The following is a 13474-nucleotide window of genomic DNA, read 5'->3' as shown; positions in this document are numbered from 1 at the left end:
TATCTTACCTTGTGTGTATGATGTTTTGTATCTTACCTTTTGTGTATAATGTTTTGTATCTTACCTTGTGTGCGTGCTGTTTTGTATCTTACCTTGTGTGTTTTGGAAGTAATGTCTCCACAGAGGTCTGATTTTGTCCTGGCCACCAACATCCCACACAGTAAAACTAATGTTTTTGTATTCTACAGTCTCGACATTGAAACCTGCAATTTAATGACAAGAATTTTGCATAATTAATTTGTTTTGCCGGCCAATGTTTGTCCGTGTAATGAGTTTAATTTGCAGACGCTAGCATAAAAAAAAACAAGAGGCCAAAGTGACTTAACGGGCATCCGACTCTTAAGACCCTTGTATTATTGTAGTTTACATACATGTACTAAATAGCTATTATTGTGGTACTGTTGCAATTGGTTATCTTGGATTTCAGACCCCCTTAAAAAATAACAACACTTGATTAGGACCAACTCAGGATCATCTAAGGTAAGTTAGAGCTGAATCTTACTGGTAAGAGTAAAGAAGTTTGAAATGTGAAAAAATTACCCTTCTAGTCAGATGAGATGACCAAAAAAAAAAAGAGAAAAAAATTCTCAGAAAGACTTACCTATAGTTGGGATGGTTGTAACAATTTCTCCGAGCTTTAATTTGTACAGAATTGTTGTTTTACCAGCAGCATCCAACCCAACCATTAATATCCTCATCTCCTTTTTACCAAATAGTCCTTTGAACAGAGATGCAAACGCACCCATGACTACTACTTATTCTGTGATCACAGGTGATGCTGGTGTCGGTTACTATCTTAAAAAAATAAGAAAAGAAGTTTAAGGACCTTGATGGTAATCAAAACTTTTATTCAAGTTTGTGGTTTCAATTAAATTACAAAATATGGAAAAATAATAAAATAAAAATAAAATATGATGTGGTAAGGATACTACTAGGTACCCCAGAGATTAGTAAAGTTTCCTCTGGCACCATATCTAATGTCAGGGCCAGAGGAAATTTTGGCTACCCTGAGATATGGTATTCATGAGCTTCATGGGGAAATATTCATCATTTTTATCAAATATCTCAAATAAACTTCATGAACTTTTATGAATAATTTACATATTTGTTAACATTCATAATTATTCTCGAGTCCTTTGATACAAATTATTCATGAAACCAATCACCATCCATATATTCAAATAACTGTTGCATTTCCCATAGTTGCCATTTAACTAAACATACCACATATGTATAATGAGAATCAATGAATCATTAAACATAAACATTCTTTTCAAAGAATTTAGAAGTATATATGGGTCCACATGATTCTGAACCATTGGAACTGGAATTATTGCCAGTCCTCTAGTCGATCTGTACCTACACAGTGGGGGGAAACACGTGACCTGTAACAGATATGGGAACACTAAAAGTCGGATAATGGCGGGGGAATGTGCCAGCTCGCGGTAAGTTTGATGCTTTCGACTTTCAGTATCTCCATATCTGTTACAGGTCACGTGTTTCCCCCCACTGCTACAGGTCTGGATTGACTTAAGTCCTGATTTTTAGTAGTGGGGCACATCACTGTGAATCAATTTTAAGATTTGAAATGAGTGATGTTACAGTTTATGATGAACTTTCATGAAATTAAGTGATGAAATGCCTATATATTCATTTTTGAATCAGTTCTTGATTAATTCATGAATGTTCATTACATATTGCAACCATGAGTATTCATGATAGTTTTAAGTTCATGAATATTTCTAAATCATTCATGAACTATAATAATGAATTAGTATGAATATTAAAGTTATTGAACATTAATGAACTAAGATGATTTCAAAATGAAAAACTTATTCACAAGTATTCACATCATCGGATGCCCACAATTAATAGCACTGCATTACACTAATTTTGTGAGAATGAATGCACTTCTGAAAGACAATATCTTTGTTGAGTTTAGTGACCAGCATAGAGAAGTATATTGCATGCCGTCCAGAGCAATTAGGGTTAAGTGTCTTGCCCAAGGACACAACTACGGCAGCACAAACCGGCACCTGTGATCTTCACCCGAGGTTATGTGGTGGTTCAGGCCAGCTTACACCTTTTCCCCTTCAAATTCCAACTGTATTGTTTGCCCTCATATCGACTTGAAGTTACAATTACGTTTTGTTATTATATCAGTGTTCTCTGTTGAATCACAAGTAAGAAATAGACAACACAAAAATAATACATTTTGTCGTATTTATTATTTCTTTACAACTTCACTTTCACATAACTGAGTTGGCCCTCTAAGACAATGCATGTTTTCACACAGATCAAAACGGCTTGTTCATAATGTAATACATTATAGCAGTTCGGTTATGTGCAGAATTTTGATGGATGGCATGGAGAAAGATACCAGTGAATATACTTAACACAAGTGACAATAATTCTCACAATATTCTGAAAGACTTTATACACCAACAATAGAAATTAATTCCCCATCCACTTTCTTATTTAATTTGTTTGGTAGGAATCAATATACACATGATAAATAAACATTCTGCTCAATGTAATCTAGAAGCACATACAAAGACTATTCATTATCAGATGACAATTTCCAAGATGATCAAATAAAATCGGAATAAAATGTTCCGTATATGAAAATCAAATTTCAACAATGTGCAAATAGAATAAAATATATCCTATATGACCAATTTTCAAAGTATTCATACTAGCTAGCTATGTATATCACATTATATACCGTATATATATATACCATAGCAGTCAATTTCGCATAGTTGGAGTGCTCTCCTTTATATGGTTAGACTGATCAAATTGGTCCTCCTTTAATCATGGAATGAGCCTCATCTTTCCGAAGATGAGCTTGGAGTTTAGAAAGCGGAATAGTAGTGTTAGTATCAAATTTTACCAAAGTTGCATTTTTTCCTTTTGTTTATGATATCACAACTAGAATATAATAAAATCTGAACGGTTATGGAATTGGAGATCTTAGTAATAACTCGAAATTTGGTCAGACCAAACCAAAAAAAGGAAATCATCCTTTTTGTTTACATAAAGAAACAACATCATTATGATATTTAGGTATTGTAAACATGGACAGCGATCTTATTTAAGTGTTCTTCAATCAGAACCATTAAGAACAGTATAAACATGAAAAAAAATGTATAGATCACATGTACCGTGTCTTGAAACAAAAATTTCATAGTTCACTTTTCATAACATAGGCCTAGTTTCATCAATATTCCATAATTTAAGAAATATTGTCACTGGAAAGCATTACAAAATTTAATTAAAGTTCCTTTTTCTATGGAAAAATTTAAGTTAAGAGATTTACTCAAGTTAAGGAATATTGATGGAGCGGTGGCCTGATAGCGCACAAAACTGAAGAACTGGTCTGCCTATAGGCCCCAATTGTCTGCAGCTCGGTTCAAACTTGATTTGAAACCCACCAACAAACCTGTGACTGCTGTACTGCTGTAGCAGACAAAACTTTCAATTGATTATTGTGGTTAATACATTGTATGCTAATTAATGACTGTTAAACAGTCCCTGGTGCTAATGTTTATGGCACCAGACAGGTAGGATACAATATATATCCTGAAACCTGTTGCAACAGGGAACGATTTTTTTAAATCTGATATTGGCGTGGTTTTAAGAAATTTTGGAGATAACACATATTTTTGGAAACACGATTTCATGACTAAACTATCTCTGTACTACATGCCAACGCAAAAATATATCATAACATCTAATTCGTTCAATATCTCTCATTTGAATGTATACATGACATTTTTAACAGGTGACTTGAAAAAATACAGCTCATTTATAAACCTTTGATAATCAGACAATAGAACCAAATGAAAGCATTTTACAATTGGATGATTTCTTAAAACGATCAATTTATTTTACTTTTGTTCACCAAAAAATAATTAAAATATGCGAAAAGGAAGAACTACATTTGATTTGACATTTAACAGTTCAACATTACATCTGGTGTTATGTCCTTCTCTCGACACAATACATGACTTAAGAAATAGTGAGAATTGTCTACCCCTGCAGAAAGTCTTCCAAGACAAACACTTCTCCAATAGTATTACACATCCCTGCCAACTTATCATTTCTGATTCTTAAGTTGATTGGATAACCAATCAAGTCCCTCGTATAGACCGTCACCGCTTGTGGCGCATGTTGCTTGAATGTACCAGTTTCTGTTTCTCAGGCTGTGGAGTCCAAGTTTATCAGTGATCTCTGCTGCATTCATGGCATTCGGCAGATCCTGTCACAGAAGAAATATAAATAGAGATTTGAAATGTTACAGTACAGAATGCCCCTATCTGTGTACAGAAGTTTTGATACTGATGCCAGAAAACAAAAAAAATATTAGTGATATTATTTTCAGCACTTTGTGAAAAATCTACAGTAGCAAATATCTAGATCTCATTCGTGTCCATAAAAACAAAATACAACATGCATTCGTTGATTAGATAATTGACATGTTTCTGGTCTTGCTCTATCACAATGTCCACAGTACCCTAAAATCTCGATAAACAGGATTTATTTTCTTTCCTTTCTTTTTCTTTTTGTTAGGAATCCAAGGCTTGTATTACGGATATTACCCGACACGTGTAATTAGTATTTCTTGTATAGTCTTTCTATTTTGCCAGGACTACAATTCTTCAAGGAGAAAAGGCTACCAGGTACATATTTTTAAATTGGGTGACGAGACAGTTGATATAATTTAACATCACAGCCTCGCCTACGCTCTAATTATGATTTTTTTTATTATCTAGTGAATCATAGTGGATTTCACCGTTGATATCAAATGATACCTATGCTGGCACTTACCTGTTTGTTTGCAAACACCAATAACACTGCATCCCTTAGCTCATCTTCATTTAACATCCTCATCAGCTCTTCTCTGGCCTCTCCTACACGCTCTCTGTCATTGCTATCCACCACAAATATCAATCCTGATGACAAAACAGTACATTTTGTTATAACTAATGTGAATGAATGTATCATATGAAACCTAGGTAATCAAAGGGCCAAAGGCACTGAAAAACGTCAGGGTCTGAGATCATAAAATAAGAAATTTTCAATTGGATTTTATAGCCAGACAGCTATTATCTACTGAAAACTTTCTAAAAGATGAGTATAGTTCTTTCCCCGACCTATTTCTTTAATGTTAGTGGAAGATTATATATATATTGATATACTTCTTAATCAGTAAAGCTGCTTGCAACCTTTGAAAATCAAAGTACTGAAAGTACTGAAGACACAAACGAAAACAAATTATTTTAACTGCTTTTGTTTAGTGGAAACATGGTCAACTTTGTATGGAACATCACCAATACCTGATTAGGACTAGGACAAAATATTGGCAAGAAAAGAAATTCATATCTACTTTTGATTGCAAGTGCGTCTTGGCAGCTAATTGTCAGAATAGGTACTCAGGTAATCTTATTTGACATCTTCAATGGGTTAATGTATACGTAGTTGTAGATGTAATATGAAGGTCCTAGATTACCTGTAAAATTAATGAGGCCTTTCTTTTCAAACTTTTGAGGATCCCATGCCTATAAGCGTTTCACAAATTATCATTATCATTAGCCATTGAAAAGATCTTTATACATTTGATGTAGCGCCCCATCTAGCTACCAGCTTTTAGATAAGAGAGAGCTCAGGTTAAAAACTCTTGTGTGATTGTTTTAGGATTTTATCGTGTGTGTGAGCCCTGGTTTGAATGATGTAATGTCAAGGTTTTGAATGATATTTTGTGGCAGATTGTTCTATCCCTTCAGTACCTTCTGTAAAAAAGCGATAACAAACTTCAATTGTCAAAATACAATATGGCTGCCTGTCGGCCATTTTGTTTTCCGATTAGTCTCAAAATTCAATATCCATACCTAGGCACCAAGGGGAACCTACATATAAAATTTGAGAAAGATCCCTTTAGCACTTTCTGAGAAATAGCAATAACAAACTTCAATTGTCCAAATCCAATATGGCTGCCTGTCGGCCATATTGTTTTCCGATTGGTCTCAAAATGCAATATGCATAACTAATGTAAGCACCAAGAGGAACCTACATATGAAATTTGAGAAAGATCAATTCAGTGCTTTCTGAGAAATAGCAATAACAAACTTCAATTGTCAAAACCTAAGATGGCGGCCTGTCGGCCATATTGTTTTCCTTCCGATTGGTCTCAAAATGCAATATGCATAACCACCCACCAAGGGGAACCTACATATCAAATTTGAGAAAGATCCCTTCAGCACTTTCTGAGAAATAGTGATAACAAACTTCAATTGACAAAATCCAAGATGGCTGCCTGTCTGCCTTATTGTTTTCCGATTGGTCTCAAAATGCAATATGCATAACTAATGTTAGCACCAAGAGGAACCTACATATGAAATTTGAGAAAGACCAATTCAGTGCTTTCTGAGAAATAGCAATAACAAACTTCAATTGTCAAAACCTAAGATGGCTGCCTGTCGGCCATATTGTTTTCCGATTGGTCTCAAAATGCAATATGCATAACTAGAAACCAAGAGAAACCTATATATGAAATTTTAGAAGATCCCTTCAGTACTTTGAGAAATAGCGATTACAAGAATTGTTTACGGATGGAGGGACGGACGGACCACGGACGCAGGGCGATTTGAATAGCCGATGGTGGGTTAAAAACACCTGGGTCTGATAAACAGACTCTGGAGGCGTAGAATGCGGATGTAGACAGGGCAGGGTATACCATCACAACGGGCACATTAAACTAAGCACTATATTCAAAACTTAGAATTATATGCTCATATCAGCTCAGACTTGAGACAGTTTCTTAATCGCTCATTAGAGTGAACATGATTTTCATATAGCACTCTACGTTATATGTTTACACTCCATACTGTGTAGCTACAAATAATCTATACAACAAAAACACATTCATTCACATGTACAGTTCAAATCAATTTGAAGTGGAATTTTGTTTTTCACTTATGTACATTGCATCAAATATTCTCCGCAATAGTATATGTACCATATACATAACTGTAACTGCATGATACATATATATATGTATGGTATATATATCATGTTAATTAATGTTAGTGAGATGTGAATGTAGCTATATGTATTGATATCATCGATTTCAAAATCAGAGGTTTTTTTTTAATCTGCAGCATCTGTCAGATGAAAATGTAGTTCGAATGCCCAAACTGGATGAACTGTACATGTAGTAGCATTCTTCAAAGTCCGTTATGAATGCTTTTCATACAAATGTATTTCTTTCAATTGTTCATGTGTTTAAAATATTAGAACACTGAAGTAATTTTTATTTTCATAAAAATGAAAGTACTGCTTATCTTTAAAACTAAATTGGATATTGATAAGATAAATTTGCCAAAATGTTAAAAATCAAACCTTATTAAGTAGAATCTAAACAGTTGTAAATGGCTAAGCCCACTATTCTTAACAACAAAATTACTAATTTTGATTCTCTGTCAAATATAATCAGGTTACTTGAAGACTTTGTCAGAAAAGTTAACACATATATACATTATTAATAGTTGCTTTAATTAAATTAATCTGAATTTGAACATTAAACCGACTTAACAATTTAAATGAAAAAAATGTGTTTTCACCATTGACCATAATTGATAAGAAAATAATTATTTAACTCAACCTATGATATAGTATGTAACAGCCATCAAGACAATACTATTATCTTTAGTCATGCCAAGTTATTTCACAATAGGATATATGCACAACACAAAAAAGTTTTACACATTTTTGTTGTTTAGAAGAATAATGAACTTAGTAATTTTTGCTGTTCTTCTCAAATAGTATGTACTAGTGTTGTAAAGAAAAAAAGATTAAATAATAATAATAAATCTAAGTTATAATAAATTATTTGCATTGCTTTATCAATACTTTAGTGTGCATTAGTTTAAAGGTTAATTTAATTCAGAAGCTGAAATGATTTAAGACAGAAAAAACCACAGATGTAGGAATATAACATTTCAACTGCCTTTAAATATCTCTGGTTAAATTTAGCAATCAGTACATTTTCATGAAAAATGGTGTTTTCTAAAGAGTTACTGCCCTTTAACCGTCCCTGAAGCGTTCAAAACTCCACCAAAGGTCTATGTAGATGTACATCGTAGACCCCTTTCTTTTTTATAATATGCTTCGACTGTTATGTAATATTTCAAATGATAATGATAGATCATTTTCTATTTTTTTTTAAACCATCACGAATATTAGAAAAAAAGAATCAGTCGCTATAATTAGAAATGAAATTTTCAGTGACGTCTACATCTGCATGCAGACAGCCACGTTAATGCGGTACGCGTTCTGTAAACGAAAAACTTCATGTGCATTACGTAGGATATAATCAATAGATCCGAAGTCAATATTAATATTCACAAGTCCATTTGACATTTCGAAACCCTATTCAGTGAGAATTTATTTAACTTTTTATTTGCAAACATGCGTATGGTACTGGTATGGACTGCCGTTGTTGTGATATTGTCATGATGAATAGACAACTTTTTTTCTTTCGTAAAAAAACATCTATATAATCTAACCATCTGCAGACTACATCAATCACATGCAAGTTAATATTTCAGTGAGAAAATGACAGTCAAAGTTGGGTTTGATCACCTACTCTTGCTTTTATTATTGTTTACATTACTGAAAGATGGCGGACAAAATCGGATGCTGGATGAGTGATTTTCAATGTACAAAATAACAACGATATTCCGACGAAACTTTATCAATATTATAACCCATTCAGTAACATGCCACCAAAGAAAAAAAACACATAGATGTCGATGATGAAAATTCAGCGTGATGTTAGTAGATTTTTCTTCCGGGTCACAGGTAAGCAGCAATATGGCGCCAGCGGAAAGTCGATTGTATCATTCCGCGTGAAGTCTAATGCGTTCAACGCGGAAAAATATTCTTACGTATCATCGACAGAACATACTTAAATTAAATACTTTGAAAACGATCTATTTGTGAGGTTCTGTTGTTTTGTCATATATCTAACGAAACTGCAGTGTTGCATTTGACTCCGTAAGTCACGGGACTATTTTTTTTTTGCGATTGAATATGATTGTGAAGTGGCAGTGGAAGTTGTGTCAGAGCGAACGAAAATGCCAAAAAAAAAAACACACATTGTCCTGTGAGCTTCTAAAATACAACAAAACAAAAGGTGATTTTTTTTAATAGCTGAACTTCATTGTATGTCATTTTTTATCGTGAAGTTAAACAAATATTTACTGCATAACATTACGGAGTTACTGTAAAGCAACGTTTAGATTGGCCAACAGCAGTATCCGCCAGAGGGCATCGTAGATTTTGTCAGCTACCCTCAAAAGCGCTGACATAGACTCAAACTTACGTTTGTGTCTACGGTTGTGTCAACAAAACAAAAGGTGTTTTTTTATTTACTATATGTCATTTTTTATCGTGAATATTTACGATATTTACAAATATTTACTGCATAGCATTACGGAGTTACTGTAAAGCAACGGTTAGATTGGCCAAGGCAGTATCCGCCAGAGGGCATCGTAGATTTTGTCAGCTACACCTCAAAAGCGCTGACATAGACTCAAACTTACGTTTGTGTCAAAAATCAACTGAAGGCCAAATCGGTTACATGTACAACTACTTGTAGAGATAAAATCCAAGATGTACACAGCCTAAGTTTTTTTTAATTGATAAGATGTTAATTAGGCCTAGCAAACATCTATTTTATGACTTCTAGTAACATCGAAAATGCAAATATTTTACCCCCGATAAAAAACATGCGGTCGCGCTGTCGATCACGTTGTCCGATGAGACATATATAGGCCTACAGTTTTGACAAACAAGACGCCAGTACATCAGTCACGGATCGTAATCGTTAGATTCTTTTCAAATTAACAAATGATAATTTTATCTAATCAAATCCTCATGAAAAACGGCAATGTAGCTTGTTACAATTTTGCCTTCAATTACTGTTGATATTTCTTGCGTGTTATACTAGCGACATACAATAAATATCAAACTACGAACGGTTTGGTTTGGTTTGGTTTATTTTGTTTAACGTCCTATTAACATCTAAGGTCATTTAAGGACGGCTTCCCGTGCGTGCGAAATGTATGCGTGTGATGAGTGCGTATGTGTGTTTTGGGAGGCTGTACTACGAACGGTCGCTGGTTTAGTTACATTAGACATAAGCGACATTTCGGCAAATAGGTGATGATCACGTGATTAGTCAGGTGACAGCTGAAGTTACGGGAATGTTTGGCTGCAAGGCTTTTTATAGAATTGTAAACATTTTCCTACGTAAACACGGTTGGTTTTAGGCTTATATGAAATGTCCGTACACATGAACTCAGGATGAACATGGGTCTAAGACATGTGGATAGTTTCTGTGGACGCATGTAAATTTCTACGACGATCAAACTGATTTTTTTTAACTTTCGTTTTCAAGGGAGGATTGAGACAGAACTACGTAATCCAACGCCAACAAAATTGCATATACTGATGAGGGAAATATTTATATATTTATAATCTAAAGTAGTCTAAAACACCAAACATTGATATTTCATTTCAAATAATTACAGTAAACACGGGAACCACCGGTTAAATCGTGTCAATAATTGCTGTTGAAATAGGAACTATATGATGCTGCGGATGTATATCATTTGTATTACAGAAAAGAGAAGTTGTTAGCCGGAAACAAAAGTGTGACTAATAAAAAATACCAACCACGACTATAACGGCAGGTGCCAAATGCATGCTGACGTTAAAAATGCTTTCCATCTCCTTATTTTTTACTTACACCTATCAAGGCTATCTGATAAATTGTATTCATTTTCTTTTATTGATACAATGTTTTGAATCTTACCTTGTGTGCATGATGTTTTGTATTTTACCTTTTGTGTATAATGTTTTGAATCTTACCTTGTGTGCGTGATGTTTTGTATCTTACCTTGTGTGTTTTGGAAGTAATGTCTCCACAGAGGTCTGATCTTGTCCTGACCACCAACATCCCACACAGTAAAACTAATGTTTTTGTATTCTACAGTCTCGACATTGAAACCTGCAATTTAATGACAAGAATTTTGCATAATTTGTTTTGCCGGCCAATGTTTGTCCGTGTAATGAGTTTAATTTGCAGACGCTAGCATAAAAAAAAAGATGGCCAAAGTGACTTAACGGGCATCCGACTCTTAAGACCCTTGTATTATTGTAGTTTACATACATGTACTAAATAGCTATTATAGTGGTACTGTTGGTCATTTCAGACCCTCTTAAAAATAACAACACTTGATCAGGACCAACTCAGGATCATCTAAGGTAAGTTAGATCTGAATCTTACTGGTAAGAGTAAAGAAGTTTGAAATGTGACAAAAATTACCCTTCTAGTCAGATGAGATGACCAAAAAAAAAAGAGAAAAAAATTCTCAGAAAGACTTACCTATAGTTGGGATGGTTGTAACAATTTCTCCGAGCTTTAATTTGTACAGAATTGTTGTTTTACCAGCAGCATCCAACCCAACCATTAATATCCTCATCTCCTTTTTACCAAATAGTCCTTTGAACAGAGATGCAAACGCACCCATGACTACTACTTATTCTGTGAACACAGGTGATGCTGGTGTCGGTTACTATCTTAAAAAAATAAGAAAAGAAGTTTAAGGTCCTTGATGGTAATCAAAACTTTTATTCAAGTTTGTGGTTTCAATTAAATTACAAAATATGGAAAAATAATAAAATAAAAATAAAATATGATGTGGTAAGGATACTACTAGGTACCCCAGAGATTAGTAAAGTTTCCTCTGGCACCATATCTAATGTCAGGGCCAGAGGAAATTTTGGCTACCCTGAGATATGGTATTCATGAGCTTCATGGGGAAATATTCATCATTTTTATCAAATATCTCAAATAAACTTCATGAACTTTTATGAATAATTTACATATTTGTTAACATTCATAATTATTCTCGAGTCCTTTGATACGAATTATTCATGAAACCAATCACCATCCATATATTCAAATAACTGTTGCATTTCCCATAGTTGCCATTTAACTAAACATACCACATATGTATAATGAGAATCAATGAATCATTAAACATAAACATTCTTTTCAAAGAATTTAGAAGTATATATGGGTCCACATGATTCTGAACCATTGGAACTGGAATTATTGCCAGTCCTCTAGTCGATCTGTACCTACACAGTGGGGGGAAACACGTGACCTGTAACAGATATGGGAACACTAAAAGTCGGATAATGGCGGGGGAATGTGCCAGCTCGCGGTAAGTTTGATGCTTTCGACTTTCAGTGTTTCCATATCTGTTACAGGTCACATGTTTCCCCCCACTGCTACAGGTCTGGATTGACTTAAGTCCTGATTTTTAGAAGTAGTGGGGCACATTACTGTGAATCAATTTTAAGATTTGAAATGAGTGATATTACAGTTTATGATGAACTTTCATGAAATTAAGTGATGAAATGCCTATATATTCATTTTTGAATCAGTCTTGATTAATTCATGAATGTTCATTACATATTGCAACTCATCATGATAGTTTTATGTTCATGAATATTTCTAAATCATTCATGAACTATAATAATGAATTAGTATGAATATTAAAGTTATTGAACATTAATGAACTAAGATGATTTCAAAATGAAAATCTTGCTATCAGGATTGAATAATGTTCATGAAACATTTCATTCACGAGTATTCACATCATCGGATGCCCACAATTAATAGCACTGCACTACACTACTTTTGTGAGAATGAATGCACTTCTGAAAGACAATATCTTTGTTGAGTTTAGTGACCAGACCTTTCAACAAACAATTGGAACAAATTATGCCATTCTATTTTGTTTTCACATTAGGCTGATTATACAGAGACTTTGCAAAATCCTTGCTGAGTTTATTGTCCTATAAACGGTCACGGTCAATTTGAGAGGGGTCTCCTTGGAGTAGCTGGTAAATACCTCAATGAACAGTATAGAGAAGTATAGTGCATGCAATCCAGAGCAATTAGGGTTAAGTGTCTTGCCCAAGGACACAACTACCGCAGCACAAACCGGCACCTGTGATCTTCACCTGAGGTTATGTGGTGGTTCTGGTCAGCTTACACCTTTTTTTTCAAATTCCAACTGTATTTTGCCCTCATATATAAGTAACAAGTACGTTTTGTTATTATATCAGTATTCTCTGTTGAATCACAAGTAAGAATTAGACAACACAATAATAATACATTTTGTCGTATTTATTATTTCTTTACAACTTCACTTTCACATAACTGAGTTGGCCCTCTAAGACAATTCATGTTTTCACACAGATCAAAACGGCTTGTTCATAATGTAATACATTATAGCAGTTCGGTTATGTGCAGAATTTTGATGGATGGCATGGAGAAAGATACCAGTGAATATACTTAACACAAGTGACAATAATTCTCACAATATTGTGAAAG

At 34.1% G+C, this 13474-nt stretch overlaps 2 protein-coding genes across 2 annotated transcripts in view; both read right to left on the bottom strand.

Moving 5' to 3' along the window:
- Nucleotides 1-13474, bottom strand: part of LOC117343343 — a 62577-nt gene that overhangs the window by 11571 nt on the left and 37532 nt on the right. The window contains exons 2-3 of the mRNA XM_033905684.1: nt 602-795; nt 93-203 (exon numbers count right to left, since the gene is read on the bottom strand). Of these exons, the coding sequence (XP_033761575.1) occupies nt 93-203; nt 602-746 (256 nt within the window). The 5' untranslated portion in view covers nt 747-795. The remainder of the gene's footprint in view (nt 1-92; nt 204-601; nt 796-13474) is intronic.
- On the bottom strand, nt 2210-11646 carry LOC117343685 (ADP-ribosylation factor 1-like). The gene is given in 5 exon segments (XM_033906145.1): nt 2210-4222; nt 4225-4261; nt 4831-4955; nt 10964-11074; nt 11453-11646. Coding segments are annotated over 5 exon segments (486 nt in total). The 5' UTR covers nt 11598-11646; the 3' UTR covers nt 2210-4154.

This window comes from Pecten maximus, chromosome 15, assembly GCF_902652985.1.
Source record: "Pecten maximus chromosome 15, xPecMax1.1, whole genome shotgun sequence".
Lineage (NCBI taxonomy): Eukaryota > Metazoa > Mollusca > Bivalvia > Pectinida > Pectinidae > Pecten > Pecten maximus.
This window is presented reverse-complemented; position numbering and strand designations above follow the sequence as displayed.